The sequence below is a fragment of the Erpetoichthys calabaricus genome, chromosome 18 (genome assembly GCF_900747795.2).
Source record: "Erpetoichthys calabaricus chromosome 18, fErpCal1.3, whole genome shotgun sequence".
Lineage (NCBI taxonomy): Eukaryota > Metazoa > Chordata > Cladistia > Polypteriformes > Polypteridae > Erpetoichthys > Erpetoichthys calabaricus.
In genome coordinates this window covers 16,578,301-16,602,096 of record NC_041411.2, presented here as the reverse complement: position 1 = coordinate 16,602,096, position 23,796 = coordinate 16,578,301, and the positions used below count along the sequence as shown (strand labels likewise).

Genomic DNA, 23,796 nt, shown 5'->3' with positions numbered 1-23,796 from the left:
GGGGCGGGTCATTAAGGCGAATCTTCGCATTGACCTCTACGGAGGCGGGAAGTGAAGTACTTCCTGCTCCGGGGGAAGCGAGAGGCCATCCGAAGAGAGGCTCGCAGTTTCTTTACAACAGGAACAGGTAAAAATAACAAAAAGAAGATTTGCATCATATATATTGACAGTTTTCAGCTTCCTGTTTCGTCTCTAATAAACCAACACAATTATATTGACAATGCATAATTCTGGAAATGCTTAAAGGGAATGTTTCGCATTATTTAAACCTGCCGGTTGTGAGTTGCGAAGCGGTGAGAGCGTCGCGCACATTCAGAAGTGAAAGCAGTGCCGCGTTGTGGCCCCCAGATTAGGCAGGGGGTGGTAGGCCTTGATTATAGTGCGCATTTGGGCACAGGAAACGAAAAATATAGTATGGCAAATTTAAATGTACGTGGACTGTATTGTTCAAAAGGAAAAACACTTAAAGCAGCGTGCTTTTGAAGAATGTAACGTGTGCTCGAACAAAGGACCTCGGAACTCGCAGTTCGGAAGGCATTAGCAGGCCTAGGAGCATCGTTTTGCTATAGTTAAATAAAAGGTGTGGGTTGATTGATGTACTGTCGTTAGTTATTCTTATTTTAGTTATGTCCCATTCTTCAGTATTATTATTTTTTTTAAGAAACTTACAGGCCAGTCGTCCGCCACTTTCCGTCGCGGGCGTTTAACACGTTTTCGTCCATCACGAGGCGTTATGTGAAGATTAAAACGTATTTCCTTAATTTTCTTGTAGCCCTATACGACTAGGCCACACATTTAAAATACGTAGCAATTCCCTGTCGTCGATTCGAGGCAGATGTATCCTAGCGTATGTGCAGTCAGACTGTATACTGCACCTGGTGTTCTGTTCAGGAGCCGCGATTCCACTTAACTCGTGTTAGTTTTCGTGGGTTTGGCAAATATGTGTAACTCAGACATTTTTAATATACAGTGAAACAAATATCATTTGTATTCTTTCTTGAGCCGCCCCACACCCCGCGTTTTTTTTTGTCTTCGAACAAAACAGCAAACATGGACACAGAAGTTTGTTCTATCACCTTCGTCCCATTTTTTGACCTGTGTAGAACAAAGTATTTTGGTGTAAGTGATTTGTTTTTATTTGTGTGTATTTTAGAAAAAAAGTAACTCCTAGTGGTTTTAATTATGTTGGTGTTTGTGCCAGATTTGTGTGTTATGTTTGCATGTTTGTAAGCACCTACTGGAAAAGATAGTGTCGAGCAAAATATCAAGAATCATAAGGTAATAAGATTAATAACGTTTAAAATTTCAAAAGGGACATATAACTTATCAGCAAGTTTGTATTTTAAGTTCAATGCAGTTCCCATGAGCAGTTACACTTTCTTCCCTCTGGTTACCCAAACGGAATTGAATTCGGTAAATGTATTTACGTTTTTGACCAATGGTGTAAAAATAAAACTATCGTCTTTACATTAACATGCTATAGTGGTATTTTCACATAAGCTATTTTACTTACATGTTAATTTGTATAACATATACAGTATTCGGAGCATTGGTGTGATTTAAACATTAAAAAGCAGTTGAATAAGTATCACATTCTGTGGTCATACCTGTATGTGCAGATTTTTTTTATGTATTTTATTTTTTTTAAACACAACCAGTGGGTTGGAATTCTCAACGTAATATCTTGTATTGTAGGTAATTTTCCAGCAAAGTCATGGGTGATGGGAGGATCTATGTTGGGAACCTTCCAGCAGACGTACAGGAACGTGATATTGAAGATCTTTTTTATAAGTATGGAAAAATCCGGGATATTGAGCTGAAGAACAATAGGGGGTCAATCCCATTTGCTTTTGTCCGTTTTGAGGACCCCAGGTAACTAAATTTGCTTATAAATGTACATAAAAGAGGGCCTTGGTCAGTCTTGCTTCATATCTGACCTCTCAGGAATAGGTACATGACATTTGAATGATCACTTCCCTAACTGCTAATCACCTACCCTACAGTATATGAATGCTAAAAAACTTTCTTCTGAAAATACAGCATTAACAGGTACTGTTACTGCCAAGTCAGTCAATTAAAAATAATGCAGCAAGTTGCACTATTTGAAAAAAGTTGGGTTTGTTACAATTCATATTAAAACGAATAACTAGCTACTCTTGGCTTTGGTGAACACTGTGATAGTCATAAAGTAAATGTAAACCAGTATACCTTAACCTATCAAATTTTGAGTAATTATCATTACTATGATCACTTTATTTTATAATTTAAAATTGGTTGTGTTTTGGGCAATTTAGATGTATGAGCGGATGGAAGTTTTATGTGTGGATAAAAGAAGGCTTTTTAATGGTCTATTTTATGTTTTGCTTCACTTTTGCCTGTCATTTTGAGATTTTATGGGATCAATGTTTGCTGAAGATTTTCTTTAGATAGAATTTATCACAAGGTAAGCAAACAGAGCTTCAGCTGTACACATCCATTTATTAACCAATTTGCTGCATAAGTCTACACAAAACAATTCATATTAGACTGCAAATATAGAAACAAATGAATCTGCCAAACTTTTTTCATGATGTAGATTATCACAGGTTAATTGACAAATTAATAGTGATAAAACAGGATCCATTTTAAAACACCTAAAATCATATACATTTTTTTGTTTTCATAATTTTTGTTTGCTTTTTGTCCACAAGTACCTCCAAAAAGATCTTGTAGTTATTTGAGTTCTGTCTGGGTGTAATGAGATAAAGCAGCCATAGCACCTGTCCTTCAGAAAGGATAATCCATCTGCAGTTAAGGATGTTTGTCCTGGCCAGTACAGTAGTTGGATGGGAGACCTAATAGGGAAAGCTGGGTTGCTACTGAAATAGGGTGTTGGTGAGCATAGCAAGGGTTGCTTACTCTGTGGTCTGTGTGTAGAACCCAATGCACCAGGGCATTGATGAAGACATTGTGGTATAAAATGGTGTTGTTCAGATGAGACGTAAAACTAAGAGTCGACTCTTTCTGGGCATCCTTCGTGAAAGTGTAGGGTATACCCCGATGTCTTGGGAGAATTGCTCACCATGACCTTGTCCAGTCTGGGTTCCCAAATTCTCCTGTCTCTAGCTAACTTTTTCTTTATATGTTCACCACCTAGTAGCTAGTGTGCAGTGAATATACTGATGGAAAAATGGTTGCCATTGCCTCAATGAGGTGGATCCTGCATAGTTGTGGTTGAAGTGGTTCTCCTACTGTCTATGTAATACACTTCGATTGTTTAGAACAATAAATATATCTTTATTTGCACTATTAAACATTTGATGGTTAATGCACTGTATTTTTTCTGGTCATATGAACTATAGGACTTTTTTTGAGCAAGGAATTTCCTTGTGTTCATTCCCCTGTCAATTTCATGTAAGTCTACTTCCACCCAGGTTTTGTTTAGGAAGTTGCTTGAGTGCTGAATTTCTTTTAGACATTTTATCCTTTGATTTTTTTATTCTAGTGTGTATCAGTATGCACAAAAACGCCCGAGTCTAGTTTACGAATACTAAATTCCACCTGCTTATTAATGGTCTTTGGAATGTCTTTGCTTACAGTCCACATATGCAGTCATTACGAATGAATTGTGGCCCATCTGATAATGGAAATCTCACCTAATCTTGGTTAAAATGTTTTTGATTACAGTATATTAGAGAAAACCAGTATCATATCACTAAAGTTTATAAAAGCAAAATAAACAAAGGTGTATTTATTGCCCTCTAAAATATGTTGTAGTTCAAAATTGCACGAATAGATGTAAAATGTTGTTTGTTTTACATATGTAAAATACATTTTATTAATGTTGGCAAAGCTGTGTAGAATCAACTAGAGTATGTGTGTACATATATAATTTATTAAAACATTTTTAAGACTTTTTTTTTTATATAAACTGGGATAATGTATTTTTTAATTAAGCATTGTTTCACATATTACTTTGACAAAATAGTCGTAGTCTGTTTTTTTCAGTGTTTGTACGGGTAAGTTATTTTTGGTTTACTTTCAGAGAAATTATTCATATGTAGTAATAAGAAGCTATTTGCTTTTCATTTACTGTAAAACCTTGATCAACTCTTTTCTGGCTTTTACTTAATCAAAGATCTAGACAATTACCTGTATCAGTATCATTCACACACAAGTCTTGGATAAGGACATATTGATTATAAATTTGTTAACACCACACTAGACCTCTTGTTTTTGTCTTGTAATAGAAAGGTTTGATCAGGTGCTCTGCTAGCTTTCAGAGAAATGTTTTCCTCCTCTGTTGGAGTGGCCAAGATGCATTCAAGATAATTGTTGTATGCTTAATTTGTTTCCATAGCAAAGTTTATTTCTTTTAGCCCAATGGGGATGTTTTTCATGCTTGATTTGCCAATTTTATGCCAGTTTCTTCCAAATTCATGTGAGTCACCAGGAATAGTCTTTAGTTTTAAAGTGCCACTATTGTATTGATTTAAAAAAATTTCCTCCACAGGGATGCTGAAGATGCAGTATATGGAAGGAATGGCTATGGGTATGGAGATTGTAAATTACGCGTTGAGTACCCAAGATCATCTGCTTACAAATTTAATGCTACCATGGGTGGAGGGCCTGGAGGTCCTCGAGGCCGATATGGCCCACCATCTAGGCGTTCAGAGTTTCGAGTCATTGTAACAGGTAAGTGTACTTTTATTTATTTTTACCCTGTTGAGCGCTCTTTAACCCTTTCAGGGCGGATGTCGACTTTTGTTGAAATTCAGGGGTAGAGGACGGTAATCAGCCCTAAACTGTGACTAAACTCGCTGTGTTTTAGTTCAAGTGAATGCACAAAGCAAAATACTCCACAGACAACATTTTGTGTATTATTGAGTAAACGAACTCTGACTTGTCAGACTCCAGTTTTGATACAAGTGATCTGAAGATGGAGATTCAAAACAAAAGTGAGGTACCGGCTTCAGCTGATTGGTCCCCAGCTGATCGTGTTGCTGAACACACTTGTGCGCCAATGGCAATGTTCACCTCGGAGGGCCACCACTTGAAATGGCAAGAGGTACAAACCAGATTGCATTGCACTGCCGTGCATTGCCTGCCACACATTCCTGCCAGTCATCAAGCTTCCTCTGCACAGCCACCAGAGACGCGGAACAGGCACCGACAGCACCCACAGCAACAGACCTTTTATGTTGATTTACATGTGAAACTTTTGTTTTGTGTGCTTTTCAGAAAAGTGAGTTGCCTGCAAAAAATATTCAGCCCTCAAAGAGTTAAAGTATATCATGCCTGGTAGGATGAACAGTTAAGTAGTCCCATGATTCCAGCTTTTTTTTCTAGGTAGTTTATACATACAAGAATTTTATTTTATTTTTTTTTTGATTTTTCAGTCATCTATTTGGTTTCTGCTAAAGATCCATCTTTTTGTAGTTATCTAGTTTATAGTTACTGAAAGGCAAATTTGAAATTATATGTAAACAAATAAGTGTCCTTTCATAATGTTCTTTAAGAAAATCATCAAATCCTCTCACATCAAGAGTTTTTTTTTTCCCCTCAGCTTTACTAAGCAATTTCACTGGCAGTGGTAATAATAATTTTAATAATGGTTGCTGAGTGCTCCCTTTATGGAGTGTGCATGTCCATGTGGGTTTCATCTGGGTCCTCTGGTCTCCACCCACAGTCTGAAGGCATGCAGGTTAGGTGGATGGCCAATGCTAAACTGGCCTGTGTGTATGGTTGCCCTGCAATCAACTCTCATGCCTTGCTTTGCACCTTATCCTTGCAGGGAAAAAGTTCCAGCTCCTGTGCGACTTGGTCTTAAGCAGGTTTGGAAAATGGATATTTGAAGTATTATTGTAAAATGTTTGTTTTCCCTACTTTTCTCTTTTAGTAATGTTCCTGTAAGGAATGTGCTTGAAAGGAAACAGTCACTTTTTTGGTTAATTATTTGCCATTATAGATTGTTTGTGACTCTATTATTATAAACATTTTCCTAGTGCCCAGTATAGTACTAAGTTTCTAATTTGTGTCGTCAAATTAAAACATTTAAGAACTCCTGGTGTTAGGGATCTGGCCAACTTCATTAGAATGATGACCTTATTAAAAAAAAGTCAGATTTTCAATAGTTGTATTATGGCGATATTTTTGTCTAAGTATTTAGTTCAGGAATAAGTATACTCTTCAGGTTTGTTACTGGATTGGTCTACTGCCACAGCTTAACATATACTCATGTAGATATATGCATACACACAGACCCTAACCACTAAAGTACCATATGAAAGTCGTATACACATGTGTGGGTTAAAGTGCTACGGAAGAACTGAAGTACCATATGAATAACGCATGCACAGTCCACTTTCCCTAGTACTCCAAGAGACTTGCTTCTCATCGGCGCAAACAACATATGATGTCTTTGATATTTCAGTCCTAAATATTACTTTTGGTCTCCAAGGATTTATTCAAACATACAAAAGCTCAAAATCCTTTCCTATTGGCCATTTATATATGAATGAATGAATGTCTGTCTTTAATGCACTGTTCATAATTGGACAGAGCTCTTTGTCTTCATATCTAGAGTGACTGAAGTAGGAAGTGCCATATGATCCAAGCTGTAAGGTTTATCAAGCAGAGGACAAAGTATAGAAAATTAAAAGCTGTGGTATTTGTTAAAGAACAGTAATACCGTTGGAGGAAAGCATGTAGATGTGTGTGTAATATATATCCATATTACTAACCGAAAATACACCGGATATGGACGCAGGGACACGGCGATGGGACCATGAGACGTACTGCGCAGGCGCGCGTCTCATAAACCGCTAGTGAAGTCGTATCCACCGCGAACGAAGGAGTCACGGCCCAAGAACGAAAGAGCTCAGTTAATGTGAATGAGAAATGAAGCAACAACGCGCCCATAGCTACCACTAACGAGACAACCACACAAAAAAGAGGATTCTGTGCTGCACCCCAGAGTCAAACGTGAGAGGCTACAGAGGCCCCACAGGTCCACAAAGAGAGTACGAAAGGCGCAGGCGTCACCGCCATATTGTGAGTGGCACTACTACGGAGTGAAGTTAGGAATAATGTGCTGCTTGGGATTGTACAAACTGCTGAACGTTTTACACCAAATTCAAACACAATACAGCTCAACGATACAAACACGATCCCACCTGGATAAGATCAATGAACGCAGGCGCCTACAACGCGCGTCTGAAACTGTGGAAGCAAAGCAGGCACGGGTTCAAAACGAAAGACCACAACTGACAGAGATAATCTCTTTCAAATCTATTTCGGGTTACCCAAGACCAGGGGTTGGCGAGCGAAGTGAGCAGGGGGCAGAGCCCCCTAGTATGTATGTATATGTGTGTGTATGTATGTATGTGTGTGTGTGTATATATATATATATATATATAGTATAAAAAAATGTGTGTATATACAGTATATTTATGGATTAATTCATACATTTTTAGAGCAGTATTCCAAAGTAAAATAGTTTAGTTTTGCATTGTAGTGGAAGGAACAGAAAATACTGGGATGTTTAGTCAAATACATTGTACGTAGTTTATTTTATTGCAGTGCTTTATATAGTTTTTCATTAGCAAATCAACATTTTCTAGATAACTAGGTTCAGAAGTATTTATTTCTGTGGTTCAAAGATTTTACAGGATATTGCATATACAGTAAATAAACCACCAACATCCTCCATTCTTTGGCTTACTGTTGTTGGGTGTTCGAGTTTATTTGGTTTAATCTTTCTTAGTGCTGGTGGTACTTTGGTTACTCTACATCTAATGATTTAATATTTTATTCTACTTTCTTGTAGATCTTTTTTTTAACTCTTTGAGGAAAAGCTTATAATTAAAGGAAGGCATTTAGTTTTTATAGACTGGATCGCCATTACCAGAGGAATCCGTCCATGTGTTTCATGCCTCTAAACTGGAATTGCACCAGGAATTGCACACCTGTCTACTCCACGTTGCTGTTATGATTAGAGCATGACCTTTGGTGTGCAGTTGAGTGATTTGGTACAGAAGAGTGTGAAGCAGGAGGGGTGAGCATCAACACCTCCAAGTGTGAGGTCACGATTCTTTCTTGGAAAAGAGTGCGTTGCACTTTCCATGTGAGGAGGTGGAAAAACTGCTCTTAGTGGAGCATTTAAAGTATCTCGGGATCTTGTTCATGAATGATGGAAAAAGGGAATGTGAGATCAACAAGCAGACTGGAGTGACAGCAGCTGTCCTGCAAGTGTTGTACTGGTCCATGGTGATAAAGTAGGACCGGAGTTTAATGAAAAAGATCTTGGTTTACCAGTCGATCTACATCCCTGTCCTTCACTATGGTCATGAGCTTTTCGTAATAAGATCATGAGTACAATCAGCAAAAATAAAGTTTTTCCGCTGGGTGGCTTGGACTGATACTCTGTGGTAGGGTAGAATGTTCAGTAATTCAGGAGAGCTTCGGAGTAAGGTGGCTGCTGTTGTGGATCAAGAAGAACCAGCTGAGGTGGTTTGTGGGCATGTCATAATGATGCCCCCCAGACCGCTCCACTAGAGTTGCTGTCCCACTATGTAGAGACCCTGCACCTGATGTAGGACATGCTGAAGTGATATTTCGTAGCTGGCTCAGAAATGCCTAGTAGTCCTCAAAAGGAGCTGGAATCTGTAGCTGGTGACAGGAAAGTTTGGGCTGACCTGCTTGGCCTGCCACTGCCGTGAACCTTGCAATAAAATGCAGTTGAGAAGATGAGATGAAGTGTTTACTGTATGTATTACTTGATAAACGTCATTGTTGAGAAATTAGGTTTAGTTGTCTGACTAGTAAAGCCAAACCCATTGCCTATTTGTAATCTCCAGTCAAGCTCACATGTCTGGCTGTGTGTGAGACTCTAGTTCACAGTGGAAAATACCTACAGATGGAAAACTGCAAACCTCATACAGACAACAAAGGGTTGCTGGGTTTTTGATCCCACACTGTCCAGTTCTTGTGGAAATATTAAGTGTGCAGCTTTTAGTTAAGATATAATGTCAAGATATTTGGTAAGTTATTAAAATGTTTCAAGAATCCTTTAAGGCAGGGGTCAGTTTTCAGGATTGCCACAGTGAATGCAGGTTTTAACTGAGACCAAACTCTTTGAAGAATATATGATGGTGTCTATTTTAACCATTTTGGGAGTTACTGCAGCTTGTAGAGAGAAACGTTAGATATGTTTAACTGGCAGGTTGCTGTTTAAGCAATTTCTTAATTAAAATTAATCTTTATGTAACACTTTACAAAATGCACCCCCCAAGCCCCCAAGGTTATGCTGCACAAGTTAAATAAACAAAGCCCCATCGAATAGCAGCCTGGCTTTTTACTTTGAAAGTTGTTAAACAAGGTGGTGTACTCCTACTCTTGATCCACAGTATTATACTGTAATTATTTCTATAACAGAATTTAAAGGTATTACTAAAGAGTTGGATTCCAAGATTGTTTAACATGTTGGAACCGTGTTTTTCGACCTTTCGAGTTTGTAGCACCAGCTTCTTAGAGCAGTATGGGAAATGTTAATTCAGTCATTCTTACCAAATGGTGTGCTGCAGTTCATTCTAGGTATTCCAATAGGTGATTTGTTTTAATGTACAGTTCAGTTAGCACACCACCTTTTGCCCAAATACCTGTGTTTCACATGTGAACTATTCTGATGGCTTTCACTGTGTTAAGTATCAGGTTCTTTCAACTGCAGCAAGTTAGGGTCTCTTAAATCCTGAAATGTTCTTGTGCCATTTTTGTGGTGTGTTTTGTTTTTGTTTTGAGAGGTCCAGATTGTCAAATCACTAAAGATTCTTGCAAGTGGGGGGCATATAATTAGAAAAGGGATAACGGATCAGCTAATCATGTTGGGTAGTAATATGAATTTTTTTTGTCACAAACTGGTAAGAAGGAAAAGAGTATAATCTTAAGGGTTTTTCATCCCCTTTTTTATGCTTTATTAAGGTAGCCACTTGAGCCCATGAGTAGAAACTTAGCTGGATTAGCTTTGTGCTCCAAAATCTAAATGGCCCAACAATGTTAAATTAGAAGTAAAGTGTGGGCAAGTATTGTGTGCACTAATGAGACAAAGCAATATAACTACCTTCCTGATATGCTCGTGCTCCTCTGCGTCTAGCCAAAAAGAAAAAAAACTAGCCTACTGGGGCATGTGCTGTACTAGATCTCTGAAGGTATCATTGGTATCTGACACCCAGACCATTTTTAGTTGCAGGTTTCGAGTTGGGACATTATGAGATCAGGGAAGTACCTTAAACTCTTCATTCCTCAAGCCATTCCTGAGCAATTTATACTGTATGAGTGGTTGCATTATCCTGCTGAAACGTATTACTTCCATTAGGCAATACTATTGCTATAAAGTAGTGTTTTGTAATGATATTTAGGTATGTGGTATACATCAAATTATCCCCATGAATACATGGACCCAGGGGTTTCCCAGTAGAACATTGCTCAAAACATCTTACTCCCTTTTTTAGCTTGTCTGTTTCCCACAATGGTTCCTGGTGTCATTCCTTCCCCTGGTAAACAATGTACACATACCTGGCTATCCACCTGATGCAACACAAAATGGGATTCAAGTAGACGACCTTCCATTGATCCAGCGTCCAGTTCCAACCCTCACAAACCAGTTGTAGGTGCATTCAACATTGGCAGCATTTGGGCATCTATATTACTAAACCACAGTTTAATTTATGCACGGACGGCAGACGCACCGCATGCGCACTGCTCCTCAGTCAAACCCAGCGGCTTCCCAGAGTCAGTAGGTGCCGCCCAAACACAACCTGTGAACTAAACCTGCTCTAATCCACTGTGCCATAATGGAAATTCAGTATTAAAAGTAAGAGTTGTATCTAACAAAACAGCCACAGAGAAACAAAAACGAGACTGCATGGATAAAAACAATAAAAGGAGGCTCCTACATCGTGCTTCACAAACACCAGAAGCAAAGAAGTCATGTCTCCAAAAAGAAACAGCTCAACTAACAGAAATACAAAAACGAGCCAGAAAGGATAAAAACCATGAACGAAGGCACCTACAACGCGCCTCTGAAACAGCATAAGCAAAGGAGTCACGGCTCCAAAAACACAGAGCTCAACGATTACAAATACAAAACCGAGCCCGTATGGATAAAAACAATGAACGAAGGCGCCTACAACGCACTTCTGCAACACCAGATGCAAGGGAGGCACGGATCCAAAAAGAAACTGCAGAAAGGCTACAGAGTCGTTTAAAAGGTTTAAGGTGTTCAGTATTCCAACAAAGAAAAAGCCAAAGACAGGAACGACTGACAGACGCTGAACAATTCCGCCAGGTAGCCGAGAACGCATTCTATAATGAGTCCACTGTTCATGAAAATTCATTGGGATTAATGAGTGTCATTTGCAGTCATTGTCATTCACTTAACTTCCTTGAAGAAAAAACTGCCAGTACAACTGATGAGTTTACACGTTGTTGTCAAAAGGTCAGGTTAAGCTGCCTCCTTTGGATGAATATCCTGAATGTGTACGGAAGCTTTTGACTAACAATGTACCCGAAAGTAAAAGCTTTATGGAATGCATTAGATCCTACAATAGTTCATTTGCTTTTGCATCTACTGGGGTTAATATCAAGCCACCACCTGGGAATGGCCCATACTGCTTTTGCGTGTGTGTACAAATATTGCATCGGATTGGAACTGTGCACCCTGACCCAAATCACGACCGCAAATTTGCACAAATTTACGTGTTAGATCTATATGACGCAGTTTATCAATGAATGAACCTGCCTGAAAACCAGCAATGCACAGAGGTGATAATGAGAAACGTAGCTGAAGTCATAATCACCCATTAGCTAACTCTATAAAAATGCTACATGAGGTTGAAAAAGAAGCCAATACAAAAGCCGAGGCGGAGGGTGTGGCACCAACTAAAATTGCCTTAGTGTTAATAAAGGACAAAGAACAGGATCCGAGACGATACAATGTTCCCATTGTTAATGAAGTGGCAATTGTGTTTCAAAGTAAAGACGGTGAGCCTCCGTTTTACCGCGATATTGTCATGCATTTACGTCCTGATGGAACCAACCAACCTAAATTCCAGTGCATGGGCATTTGTTTTCCTAAACTTGATACTTTGACATACCCCATTCTGTTTCCAACTGGCCAGGAAGGATGGAGTGCTGGCATTTGCAGATATAAAAAAAAATCCAGCACAGAAAAGATCACGTGTATAAATGAAAGAATATTTTTACTACAGACTCTCAGTAAGACACGAGTTTAATCCATTAATCAATGCTGGAAAGCTAACTCAACAATACATAGTTGATGTTTACGTTCGAGCTGGATTATGATTCCTAAGAGTACACGACTTCTACCTAACGACACAGCCACAGAACAACAAAGATGAGACCGCATGGATTAAAACAGTACACGGAGGCTCCTACAACGCGCTTCAGAAACACCACAAGCAAGGACGTCATTAAACGAGCCCGTATGGATAAACACAATGAACGAAGGCGCCCACACAAAGAAACCGCTTTAGTACAAATGTGTTTGAGAACAGAAAGTGATTGCCATTCTTGGATTTGCGATTCTTTCGAGAATCGCGGGCTTACTGGTTTTGAATAGCCTGGAGTTTCATTGTCCCGTATGCAGCAGGTTTCATTGCGCATTGTGTCTTCATACATAACTTTAATAAGTCACAAAAGTAATCTGAGGATTGTGCCACAGTAGCCCTCATGTTGGGGTGTACCAGTGACTTGACTCTGGTTATAATTTGTAACTTGGACTATAGTTGGTAGGTACTCAAAGTGGCTTATCTTGAACAACCCACAAGCCTTGCTGTTTTGGAAATGCTGTTACCCAGTCATCTGGCCGCAAAGGTATGGCACTTGTCAAAGTGACTAGGTTTGTTACACCTGTCCATATGTTCTTTATTCATTATGTTGGTTAAGAGTACCTAATGTCTGCTTTGTGTGCCATATTTATGAGCTAGACGTGCTGAAATGAGAGCATTTCATATGGGCATGGGCAGAGGTTTGGCTTATGCAGTGTATGTAATATAAGCTATTAATAATGGCATCTTTTATTATGTGTTAAGTAGGTGTTTAAAGAGAACATTAAATAGGATATTTGATGCTTAAACCAGAAAACATAGGGTCCATTAGACAGATTCATGAAATTGGCTGAAAACTTAGTTTTCCTATTTCATTTTTGTAAGTTGTATCACACAGTATTAGACTTGCTTCTTAGTAAGTTGCATTGCATAAACTGTATGATTATCATCCCAGTTAAAATTTTTGAGTTGCTTATAATGTTGAATATTCCATTTAGAACTGAAATTGTCATTTTTATTTTTGTTCTGTATTTGGCAGACTTCTTTATTTTAAGACTATCTTTCCCCATACAGTTGAATCACATCTGATTGAAGTGGCTTTGTAGGGGATCACAAAGTAAGTCGGAGGCAGTAATTGAGAAGACAACCATGACATTTAAAGTCCACAATATTTTAACCACTAAGGTAGATACACGGCTTAATTTTAACTAAATTCCTTAACCCCTTAACCGCCCTCTGCCGGATATATCCGGCACCATTGTTTTATTGCTAACACCATACTGCCGGAATTATCCAGCACATTTGCCTGTGGTTATATGAATGCCTGGCAAGTAGTATAACTGACGGTTTGGCGTGGGTATTATTACTACGTTGTATTTCGACAAGTCTGTGGTTGTTTTGGCCGGTCATGTGACGTGATTCGCATGTAACAGCTGTGAATATGGCGAAACGTAAACTGACTTCAAGTGAGGCTTTGCAGGCGATTTTGGACAGTTCTGATCATGATTGTAGCAGTTCTGAAGAAGATTTTAGCGACAGTGATGAGCAGCAACATGCGCTGCATGATACTGTGAATGAAGACGCATCGGATGACGGTGCTGAGTGGGTGTATCCCCAGCATCTCAGCTGGGCTGCTGCCCGTGGTGAACTACCTTTTCTGCATTCATTTGAGGGAACGTGTGGCTTTATTGTTGATGTAAACAATTACACTGCTGAGCAGTTTTATGAGCTGTTTGTGTCACCTGATTTGATCAGACATTTTGTTCATCAGACAAATCTGTATGCAGCACAGTTTATTGAGAAAAATCCCAATTTACCTCCACATTCCCCTGTTCGTGCTTGGTTTGACACTGATGAAAACGAAATGAAAAAATTCATTGGGATTTTGATGTTGATGGGAATAATCAGAAAACCAGATATTGAGATGTACTGGTCTACAGATCCTATGTATGCAACACCTATTTTTGCAGCTGTCATGACACGTAACCGATTCTCTTTGCTGCTGAAATTCTTTCATTTGAATGACAACAGAAATGAGCCAGATAAAGATCCAAAACGCGACCACTTGTTCAAGCTACGTCCTTTGATTGATCATTTATTTGAAGCATTTCAGTTGCCCTACATGCCAGGACCGTCAGTTGCAGTTGATGAAAGTTTATTGTCGTGGAAGGGCCGCTTACAGTTTCGACAGTATCTACCATTGAAAAGGGCACGGTTTGGTATCAAGATGTTTTGCTTAGCTGAGAATTCAGGTTACATTTATAGATTTCGTGTATACACTGGCAAAGAGGATCGTATGAGTAGTATTTCAGCAGTGTTGCCAGATGAATGTAAGGACTTTGGACTTTCAGAAAAACGCTGTCATATTTGTTCAAAGAAGGGTCAGCGTAGAGACGTCAAGACCTTCTGCTCAAAGTGTCCCAGCAATCCAGGACTTTGTGCAGTTCCCTGCTTTGGCCTGTGGCACAGCAAACTCAAATACTGGGAATGAAACTATGATTGACTGAACTACTTTTGACTTTTGAATTACTTTTGACTGTTCCGTTTTTGTAGTTGACAATAAATCCAGAAGCCTGAGAAAAGGTACATTTTGTGCTTTATTATGTGTTTGCCCATTTCTAGAACTTGCACAACATTTAGTGGTCAATACTGCTTGAATAAATGTAAAAAATGTAAAAAAAAATGTAAAAAAGTAAAAAAAATGAAAATTGTTCAGATTTCGCCTGGCGTGGGGAATATTTAGGGAGTTGGCGGTTAAAGGGTTAATCTTTCACGTTACGATGTATTCTTATAGGAACTTTGTAGCAGGTTTTAAGGAGTGGCTACACATTGAATAGATGAAACGTGATGTTAGAATTTAACATCCTTATCTGTAAATATTAGAAAATTGCTTTAGGGAAAGAAAAAGCCTCTTTAACCATAACCAGGTTGAATATTCTGCCATTGTTCTAGTTTGCAAATGCTAATTTACATAACATTCTTTAACCTTCATAATCCAATCCTGCATTGTAGGTGGCCAGTACTTAAGTGTCCATGTTTGCACACAACTACTAAAGCCAGTCGGGAATTTCCAAGAAACATAACATGGGTTTTCATCCCACAGACTAAAGACGTACAAGTCCCCGAAGAATAACAAATATGGGGGGAGAACCTTTATACTGAACATACCAAGTCAGTCACCCGGATTAAATCCAATTGATCATGCCTTCTTGCCGAAGAGTAAACTTAAGGGGACAAGCCATTGAAACAAGCAGGAGCTGAAGATTGTTGTGTTTGGCTTGGCAGAGCATTGCCAGTGATGATACCTGGTGAAGTTTGTGAATCAGACTTCAAGCAGTCATTGCATGCATATGCAGCACAGCATTTAATGCCTTCTTAAATATGTCTACCATTGCTATGTCCCAAACATTATGGAGCTCTGAAATAGGGGGACAGTGTGGAAAAAGTATTGTAATTTCTACATGTGACCAAAATGTATACAAGTACCCTTAAAGTCTGCACTTTTTTCACGTCTGAATTGTTTGATTTGTAATATTAAACTGCCGAGCAGAGACTTCATTAAAGGAAAAATGTCCTAAACATTATGGGAGTGCACTGTATATGCTAAATTTGATCAAAGGCAGCTGCACACTTTTTTGTTCTGTTAAGTTTGTAACATATTAAACAGTTAATTTTGTGTGTCCGTTACCCTTTCAAAAATACTTGTTTTGTGGGGTGAAGAAACTCCTGAGATTCTTAATTTGAAGGCAGCATTACCTACATTTTTTGATTGCTGTTAAAGATTACTGTTAATGTTAAAAAAAAAAAAAAAAAAAAAAAAAATCAGAAGTCACTGCTGTGGAGTTGGAATTTTTTTTATAATTATACACATGACAAAGACCAGTTTTTGTATTTTTCTGTTTTAAACCCCCATTTTTCCTGGAGTGTTTGTGTTGTGAAGGCTGCTTTGGTTTTTGAAGGGATATAATCTAAAGAACTTGTCAGTTTCAGTGTGTAAAAGAAAATTGAGCCATGTGTTAAGATACTTTATTTTTACAGATTCCACTTTTTTAAACTGGTTTCTTAAGAGTTCGGAATAGCTGCAGTCATGTTTAGTCTGAGAGTGTATGTATATACTACTATGAGTTGAGCACACATTCATTTATTTATTTTTCTCCCATTTAGTGCAAGGCTCTGCTTCTTTTGGCTTATGCTGTCTGAGGCTGGAGAGAAATTAAAATCCTTGCAGTTCTGGTTTTCTTTCAATATGGAATACGGAAAGAAAGGTTGCAGTGGAGTAGAAGCATTATAAGTCTTTATGTGGATGCTTCGCCCCCTGACTCTCGTCTGACCGTATAATCGTCCCCTCTCAGGACTACCTCCCACAGGAAGCTGGCAGGATCTGAAGGACCACATGCGGGAAGCTGGGGACGTGTGCTTTGCAGATGTGCAGCGTGACGGGGAGGGTGTGGTTGAGTTTCTACGCAGGGAGGACATGGAATATGCTCTGCGCCGACTGGACAGGACTGAATTTCGCTCTCACCAGGTGAGTTCAAGTTTGGAAACTCCACTATGTTTTGGTTTCACATATTTTACACATTCACATAATCTTAATGAGTAAGGGAAGTTGCTGCATGCTCATTTGAAAGCTGGTCATGTAGTGTGACATACCTTGCGACTCAGTTCAGACAGTCTCCAAATTCATCTAAGGGAATAAACAGGTTTAATTGTGTGTTAATGTTTAGGGGCAGGAGCTGTGTGTCTGTGATTTGACATCCAATGAGAGAGGGCTCTATTGAAAATACAAAACACAGAATGCAGATATGAGGAATAAGGAGCACGGCTGTTTTGTACCTCACAAACAGATGAGCCTTGTTTGTCTGTCTTGTTTATGTACCATGATAAAATGGGAAAGAGGCTGAGACTGTGGATGAACTTGTCATGCCTGCATAGCATTCATGTATGTTTGTTCATTCATTCACAAGAATGCTGTTTAAGATCTATTCAGGCTTTGATTGTTTTTATAACTGGAAAGTAAGGACAGAGGCTAAAATTTTCCAAAATTACATTTAAATCCGGCCAAGCTATACTTTCAGCAAAGTCAAAATTTTGTCCTTCAGTTTCTTTAGACTTTAATACCATAGCTTAATTTATTTGTTTAATTTGCCAGATCCTGAACACCCATTTACTGGAATTGCTTTAAAAAATGTATTCAGCTTTTGGCGATTCCATTTTAGTCACCATCAAAATGCACCAATTGAGATGTTATACATTAGTCCCAGTGCAACCATCGTTCGGTATGGTGTTTAAGGCCCTGGTGTTTGTCTGTAAACCCCCCCCCCCCTTTTTTTTTTTTTTCTTTTTGGGATATCTTTTTCAACAGCAGATTGTCTTCCCTTTAGCCTCAGATTAACTTCGAGATCAAAACTAACTTGGAGCAAATGAGGTTAATTTTCGAGGTGCAACGCAATAACCACGCTGATCATTGTTCAAAATACATTTTTGTGTGTGCCAGTGGTCTGGACAGTTTTCCTTTTGCTTTCCCACAGGTGCCTCAGTAGTTCAGTTTGGTGTTTATGAGTGACATTGTTTCCTGGGAAGCTAGAATGAATGTCACAAAATAAGTACTTGATCAGCTCCACACAATGCAACTTGGCAGACTGATTAACAAGACTTTAGATGTTTTAAAAAAAAAAAAAAAAAAAAAAAAAAAAAAAAGTAGCATAGGTTTAGGGCATAGTCAGACTGTTACTGACTGATTCAGAGACTTTCTGGTTCCCCTCATGCAATGGATTCAGAAAGTATACAGACCACTTTTTTTTTTTTTTTTATGGAAGCGTATTCGTGCCACAGCGAAGAAACAAAGAGGGACACTGAAGAAAGTCTGTTTTGAGATTAAAGTAGAAATTTCCACTTTAATCTTGTCATGTCGTGATTTAAAGATGAAATTTTGGTTTTAGTCTGTTTTGTCGTTAAAAGTAGAATGTCATAAACTTCATCTAAAAAATCAAGGTTTTTTTTTTAGTTTCTCAAACCCCATTGTAACTAAAGTATCACGTTAAATGCTTCGTATTCTAAATGCTTTCTAACCCAGTGGTTAATTGTGAAGTCGTTCTTAAACAGACTTCTTCTTGCACTAAGAAGATCTGCACGCAGTGATGTTTACATGTACGATCATGTACAGCCTTATTCCAAAATGGATTAAATTCATTTTTTCAAGATATCAAAGGAGTGGCTTCAGGACAACTCTGTGAATGTCCTTGAGTGGCCCAGCCAGTGCCCAGACTTGAATGCGATTGAACATCTCTGGAGAGATCTTAAAATGCCTGTGCACCGATGCTTCCCATCCAACCTGATGGAGCTTGAGAGGTGCTGCAAAGAGGAATGGGCGAAACTGGCCAAGGATAGGTGTGCCAGGCTTGTGGCATCATATTCAAAAAGACTTGAGGCTGTAATTGCTGCCAAAGGTGCATCGACAAAAGTATTGAGCAAAGGCTGTGAATACTTATGTACATGTGCTTTCTCATTTTTTTTTTTTTTTAATAAAATTGCAAAAATCTCAAACATTTTTCATGTTGTCATGGATGTGCTGCGCTGTGAATACTTTCCGGATGCACTGTATATTACATTTTACAGATTACTTTCATTAAAATTTAAACTGTTAGTAATTAAACATGTAATTAAACATGTTGGGGTACGGTAGCGCAGTGATAGAGCTACTGCCTTGCAGTAAGAGGGTCACATCCTGTGTGTTACCTGCCTGGAGTTGGAATGTTTTCCTGGTGAGCTTCCATGCATGTAGGATCACGCCCATCTCAGCAAGCATTGGTCATGAAGCAGGAACAATCCCTAGACAGCATTAGTGTAACACATGTTGTTCTGGCACTGTATATCCACTTCACGCACTGATTTGCAAGTACATTCACATCTGCAGACTTTAGGGGAAGACCATATATAACTGACACAAAACTAAAAAAAAAAAACTCCTTGTGTATTTCATATTTTTTTCCTATAACCGGTTCCCTATCCTCCGCACATTGTTAAATAAAGCTGGTTGACATGCATTTTAGGTAGCAAAAATCCCTTGACAGAACTGTAATATGAAGTACTTGGGTTTGTACACTTTACTATTAAAATGTTTGTCTCTTGTGTACTTGACAAACATCTTAGTTTCTTCATCATGAAATCTGGATTATGTGTTAACAGCACTGAATCCTTAGGGTCCTATACAGTTCCTAAAACAACTTTCATTGTTTTTATACTTTTGTAATTATGTTCTTTATTTCTTATCCACTAGTAAGTAGTCTTTAAATTTTGGGGATGAAAACAGTTATGGGTTGTGCAACAGCTTCACATTAATGTTTCAGAAAACTAGAATTGGGTCTATGTGACAGATTCTAATTTTTGCCTATAAATTAATTTTGGTATCTAGAATTAATGACAGAGCTGGAAATGTTTAATACTAATATATAGTTTGTAGTAATTAAGTACTACAAAGGGCGTGTTCTAGTTTTACATCTTTTAAGTCCTGAATTATCTATATGCACTGTTAACTTTTAATAACTCACCCTAGTGTTGGGGGTGTATGTATGTGTGTGTGTGTGTGTGTATATATATATATATATATATATATATATATATATATATACACACACACACCAGATGCTTAGTAACGGGTAGGAACCAGGTATATCTCCAGACCAGTCTGATTTAAACAAGGCATGACTTCAGTGAAATGTTGAAAGCAGCTTTGAAGATTTTGAACCACTCTGTCTCAATAGTGTCCTGTACAATTTTTTTTTTTTTTTTTTTCTGCCACACATTTAAATAGTAGACTTGTTGTTTCCATCTCATCCCCAATATGGACTGCTGGGTTGATATCTAGGGTACTGTAAAAGTGTACATAAAGGGCCTCTTTCTATCTCACACACAACTCTCTATATACTGTAGTGTGAGGGTAAGGAGAGCATAGTACTTTGTAGGAGTCAACTGGCATGTTTACATGTGCCTCACCAACCTATTTTTTCCATGGTTTCAAAAGTGCAGTGTAAACCATTATTCCAGTTGGAGAAACTTGGTTATCATAGGTACATTTCTAGTTTGTGGCCATATAATCCCTTAGAAGTGTCACAGTTAAGGATTTTATAGTCTGTGCATGTGTGCTAAAAACAAAAAACAAAAAAAAACACGTTTTCAGCAGCAACAGATAGAAGCGTGCACAACATGTATTTCCAGAGGCAAATGTTGGGGCCATCACATTGTTAGGTCTCCTGGCTGAGCAGAAAATAACAGTGCTAAATTGGGCAACACAATCTTGAGAGAAGTAGGGTAATATGTTAAAAGTAATGGGTGTTTTGTAGACAGATTACTTCTTAAAGTGATGAATAATGCAATGGTACTTGTCTTATCATTCAATTATTATAAAAATCCTGAGACAAGACTTTTTAGTCTGGGACGAGACGTGACTTTTTCAGAGAGATACTTTAACGTCTCGCCAGATGAGACTTTGTGCCAAGAGATTTAACCACACCCAGGGCTGGAAATAAGACAGAGTAGATGACAAAATAGTACATCATAAAGAATTCAAAAACGTTGGCACGATACACATGCAGAGCAGGTTAGAGTTAATGAAAGTAATAAAATTCGAAAGTCTCAAAAAAATGATAGTAAAGGTCGCATTAGCGCAAACAAATGGAAATTATTACTCGGTGAAATAACGGAAAAGCGAAAAGAAATCTAATGTTCGGATTTAGGAATCTTGTAGATGGTCTAATTCATGTTTGCCATCAGGGAAAAGTAGTGTTTCTTCCCATTGAAGAGGTGTGTCCGCGTGAATTAAAAGATTTGTTGTTTGGTGAAAGTGAAATCCACATACGCAAGCGGTAGAGACGCAAAGTGGCTGGCGCGTAGCATAAGCTGGGGGGCGTTGGTGAGCGAAGCCCCCTGGTTGTAGTAAATATACTTGTTTATCCCAATGGCAAGGAGTGTAAGGCAAGATGTACATATACCGTTACTTCGTCCTTTCCAGGGCTCAGTCGTACAGTGAAGCATTGTGCAGTATTCAGTCTTTTAAGAAATCTAAAAGTGAAGAATCATTTTGAATAAAAAATTTTTGTAACATACAATTCTCAGCCGTCATGCTTGTTTTCAGATTGATGCTTGCTGATGACAATATTTACCTTTTTAATCTGTGTAGTTTAATGACATTGGAGGGATTTGACAAAGGAGAACTCCATAAGATAACTTGGGCCTATATATACATATCATATACACACACATACGTAGAGATGCAGATTTTTAAGAAACAGGGTTTCTGCCTTAACCGGCTGACTTGTCGTCCTTCACTAATATGTGCTCATGTAGAATGCACCCAATGTGAGATGTGAGCTTACAGCATAATTTTATCTTCCATAATGGCCTTGTGCATAGAGCTTAAATCTCCGATCATCATTGTGACTGTTGTATTTATTGCTATTGATGTGTATTTGTATATGAATTTGGCCATAAATGCATATTATACATTTCTGGGTATAAGCAAAACCAAATCTATTGTGTTTAAAGAGAATCATGTAAGAGGTTGATAAGTGTATATATTCGGTTTACAGGAGAACACAGGAACATATCCCATGCCTAAGATGACTTTATAGAGTATTCAGAGTTCATATTTTAAATATGAAATATGCCAGTCTGAATTATTGTTAGTCACTCATGGTAAAAATAGAAATAATTTGGAAAGATTACCTAGAACTAAATTTACACATGGTACTTCTGTATGTGTACCTAAAGTATTTCCTGTCTCACTGTGGAAATACATGATTTCAACTTTATGCATTTTTAGTCATTAAAAAAGAGAGAATAAAACATATTGCAAAATTAACTTGATGCTCATTACAAGCGCTATTTTTAACCCCTTGTAGTGTGAAATGAAATTATTCCCACACAGGCCTCTATAGGAGAACTCACTTTGACAAACAAACCATCAGATCAATGCCACTGGTTAGGAAATTGCTTCTATAAATCTGTCATAGTTTTAAATTTTAAACTGTATGAGGTGTGGGATTTAAATGCAATTATATTAAAGCAAATGTTTTAAATTATCAGAGGTATTTGAATACAAGATTTGGAAATGCTGTGACATTATAGAATAGAGGCATCCTCGGACCACATTTCAGAACAGCACAACTTTGTGGGTGTAGTCCTTTGAATTGAACTGTGTTTAGTAGAGTATTCTTTCGACCAAGTGTTAAAATCCTCAGTTTGACATATTCCTATATACAAACTTGGTTCATGGAGGGGTAGATATGGCTGCACGTTTTCTATTCAGCCTCTTTCTTAATTAGTAGCCCGTTATTGTTGCTAATGGAACATACCTTGTTCACCTTCATTTTAAATGAATCAGTTGTCTGGATTGTATAACATGCATTTATTTGTTTTATCCCTTTTTAATGAGCTGATTCTCTCATTGCCTATTGTGATGACAATCAGTGTTCAAGGTTTAATTTCTGCCAGTTTTATAATTAAAAGCCAAATTTAAGTGTTAATGATGTGGTGTTTTATGTGATTTATATGGCTTAGTAGTGCAAAGTGTGTTCATTTGTGGTAAGTCTTTGGCCAATAATAAAATAGTTGGACTGAAAGCTTGTAGCTGTTGAGGCCCTCTTGAGACCTCTGGTTTGAGGGATCGTCAGTTAAATCTACCCATTAAGGAAAGGTGACCATTTTCACACTTTTATTTCCATGTTTTTGGAATATTACTAATGTGATTGAAGTCTAGGGACTGGGTATGACTGCTCTTTTCCCAATTTTTTTTTTCCTTTCCCCTTTTCCATAGGGTGAAACTGCATACATCAGAGTCCACGGAGAAAGAAGTTCAAGCTGGGGCCGCTCACGATCTCGCTCTAGGTCTCGAGGGCGATATTCTCCCTATCAGAGTCGAGGATCACCGCATTACCAGCCACCACCAGTCCGACGTCACCCTTTATCCCCACATAGCCCACCACCTCGGCACATGCCCCCTCAGCGCCACAGCCCACCACCACCTCGTCATTACCGGTAAAAACATAGGAGCTCCAAAGGTGACAGCACATTAGCAGCAGTTGGATTATCCCCCCCCCCCCCGCCCCCCCCCCCCCCCTTCTTATATTTGGGTTGTGTACATTCCACTGTCAGGGCTGCCCTTTAAGGGTAAAAGCAGGGAGCATTACTGATAAGGGTGGAATTCTGCTTTGTTCTCCTTTTCTTTTCCTGAAGAATAGAAAAGAGAGGTTATACTTGTATTAAGTGAAGGTAATAACTGCACTAGCAGCTGTTCCACTCAGTACACTTTTAAACATTCTGCAGATCAATCTCTGTGATATGGAATGGTAACTACTTGGGTTGCCCCAACAATGAGGTGCACCTGCCTAAATGTTATCTTCCCTGACACATGCAGGTCAGCGAGCCGCCTCCTCCTCTACAGCCTTGGCATTGAGGCAGTATTGCCTTTTAATAACTT

The 23,796-nt window shown here is 38.5% G+C and overlaps 1 protein-coding gene across 1 annotated transcript; it reads left to right on the top strand.

Moving 5' to 3' along the window:
* The first annotated feature begins 24 nt into the window (after window positions 1-24).
* srsf9 (serine and arginine rich splicing factor 9) lies at window positions 25-23,413 on the top strand. Its single transcript, XM_028825408.2, has 5 exons — window positions 25-127; window positions 1,696-1,872; window positions 4,493-4,674; window positions 16,676-16,848; window positions 23,134-23,413. The coding sequence occupies exons 2-5, from the start codon at window positions 1,715-1,717 to the stop codon at window positions 23,356-23,358; spliced, it is 738 nt and encodes a 245-aa protein (XP_028681241.1). The 5' UTR covers window positions 25-127; window positions 1,696-1,714; the 3' UTR covers window positions 23,359-23,413.
* The last annotated feature ends 383 nt before the right edge of the window (window positions 23,414-23,796 follow it).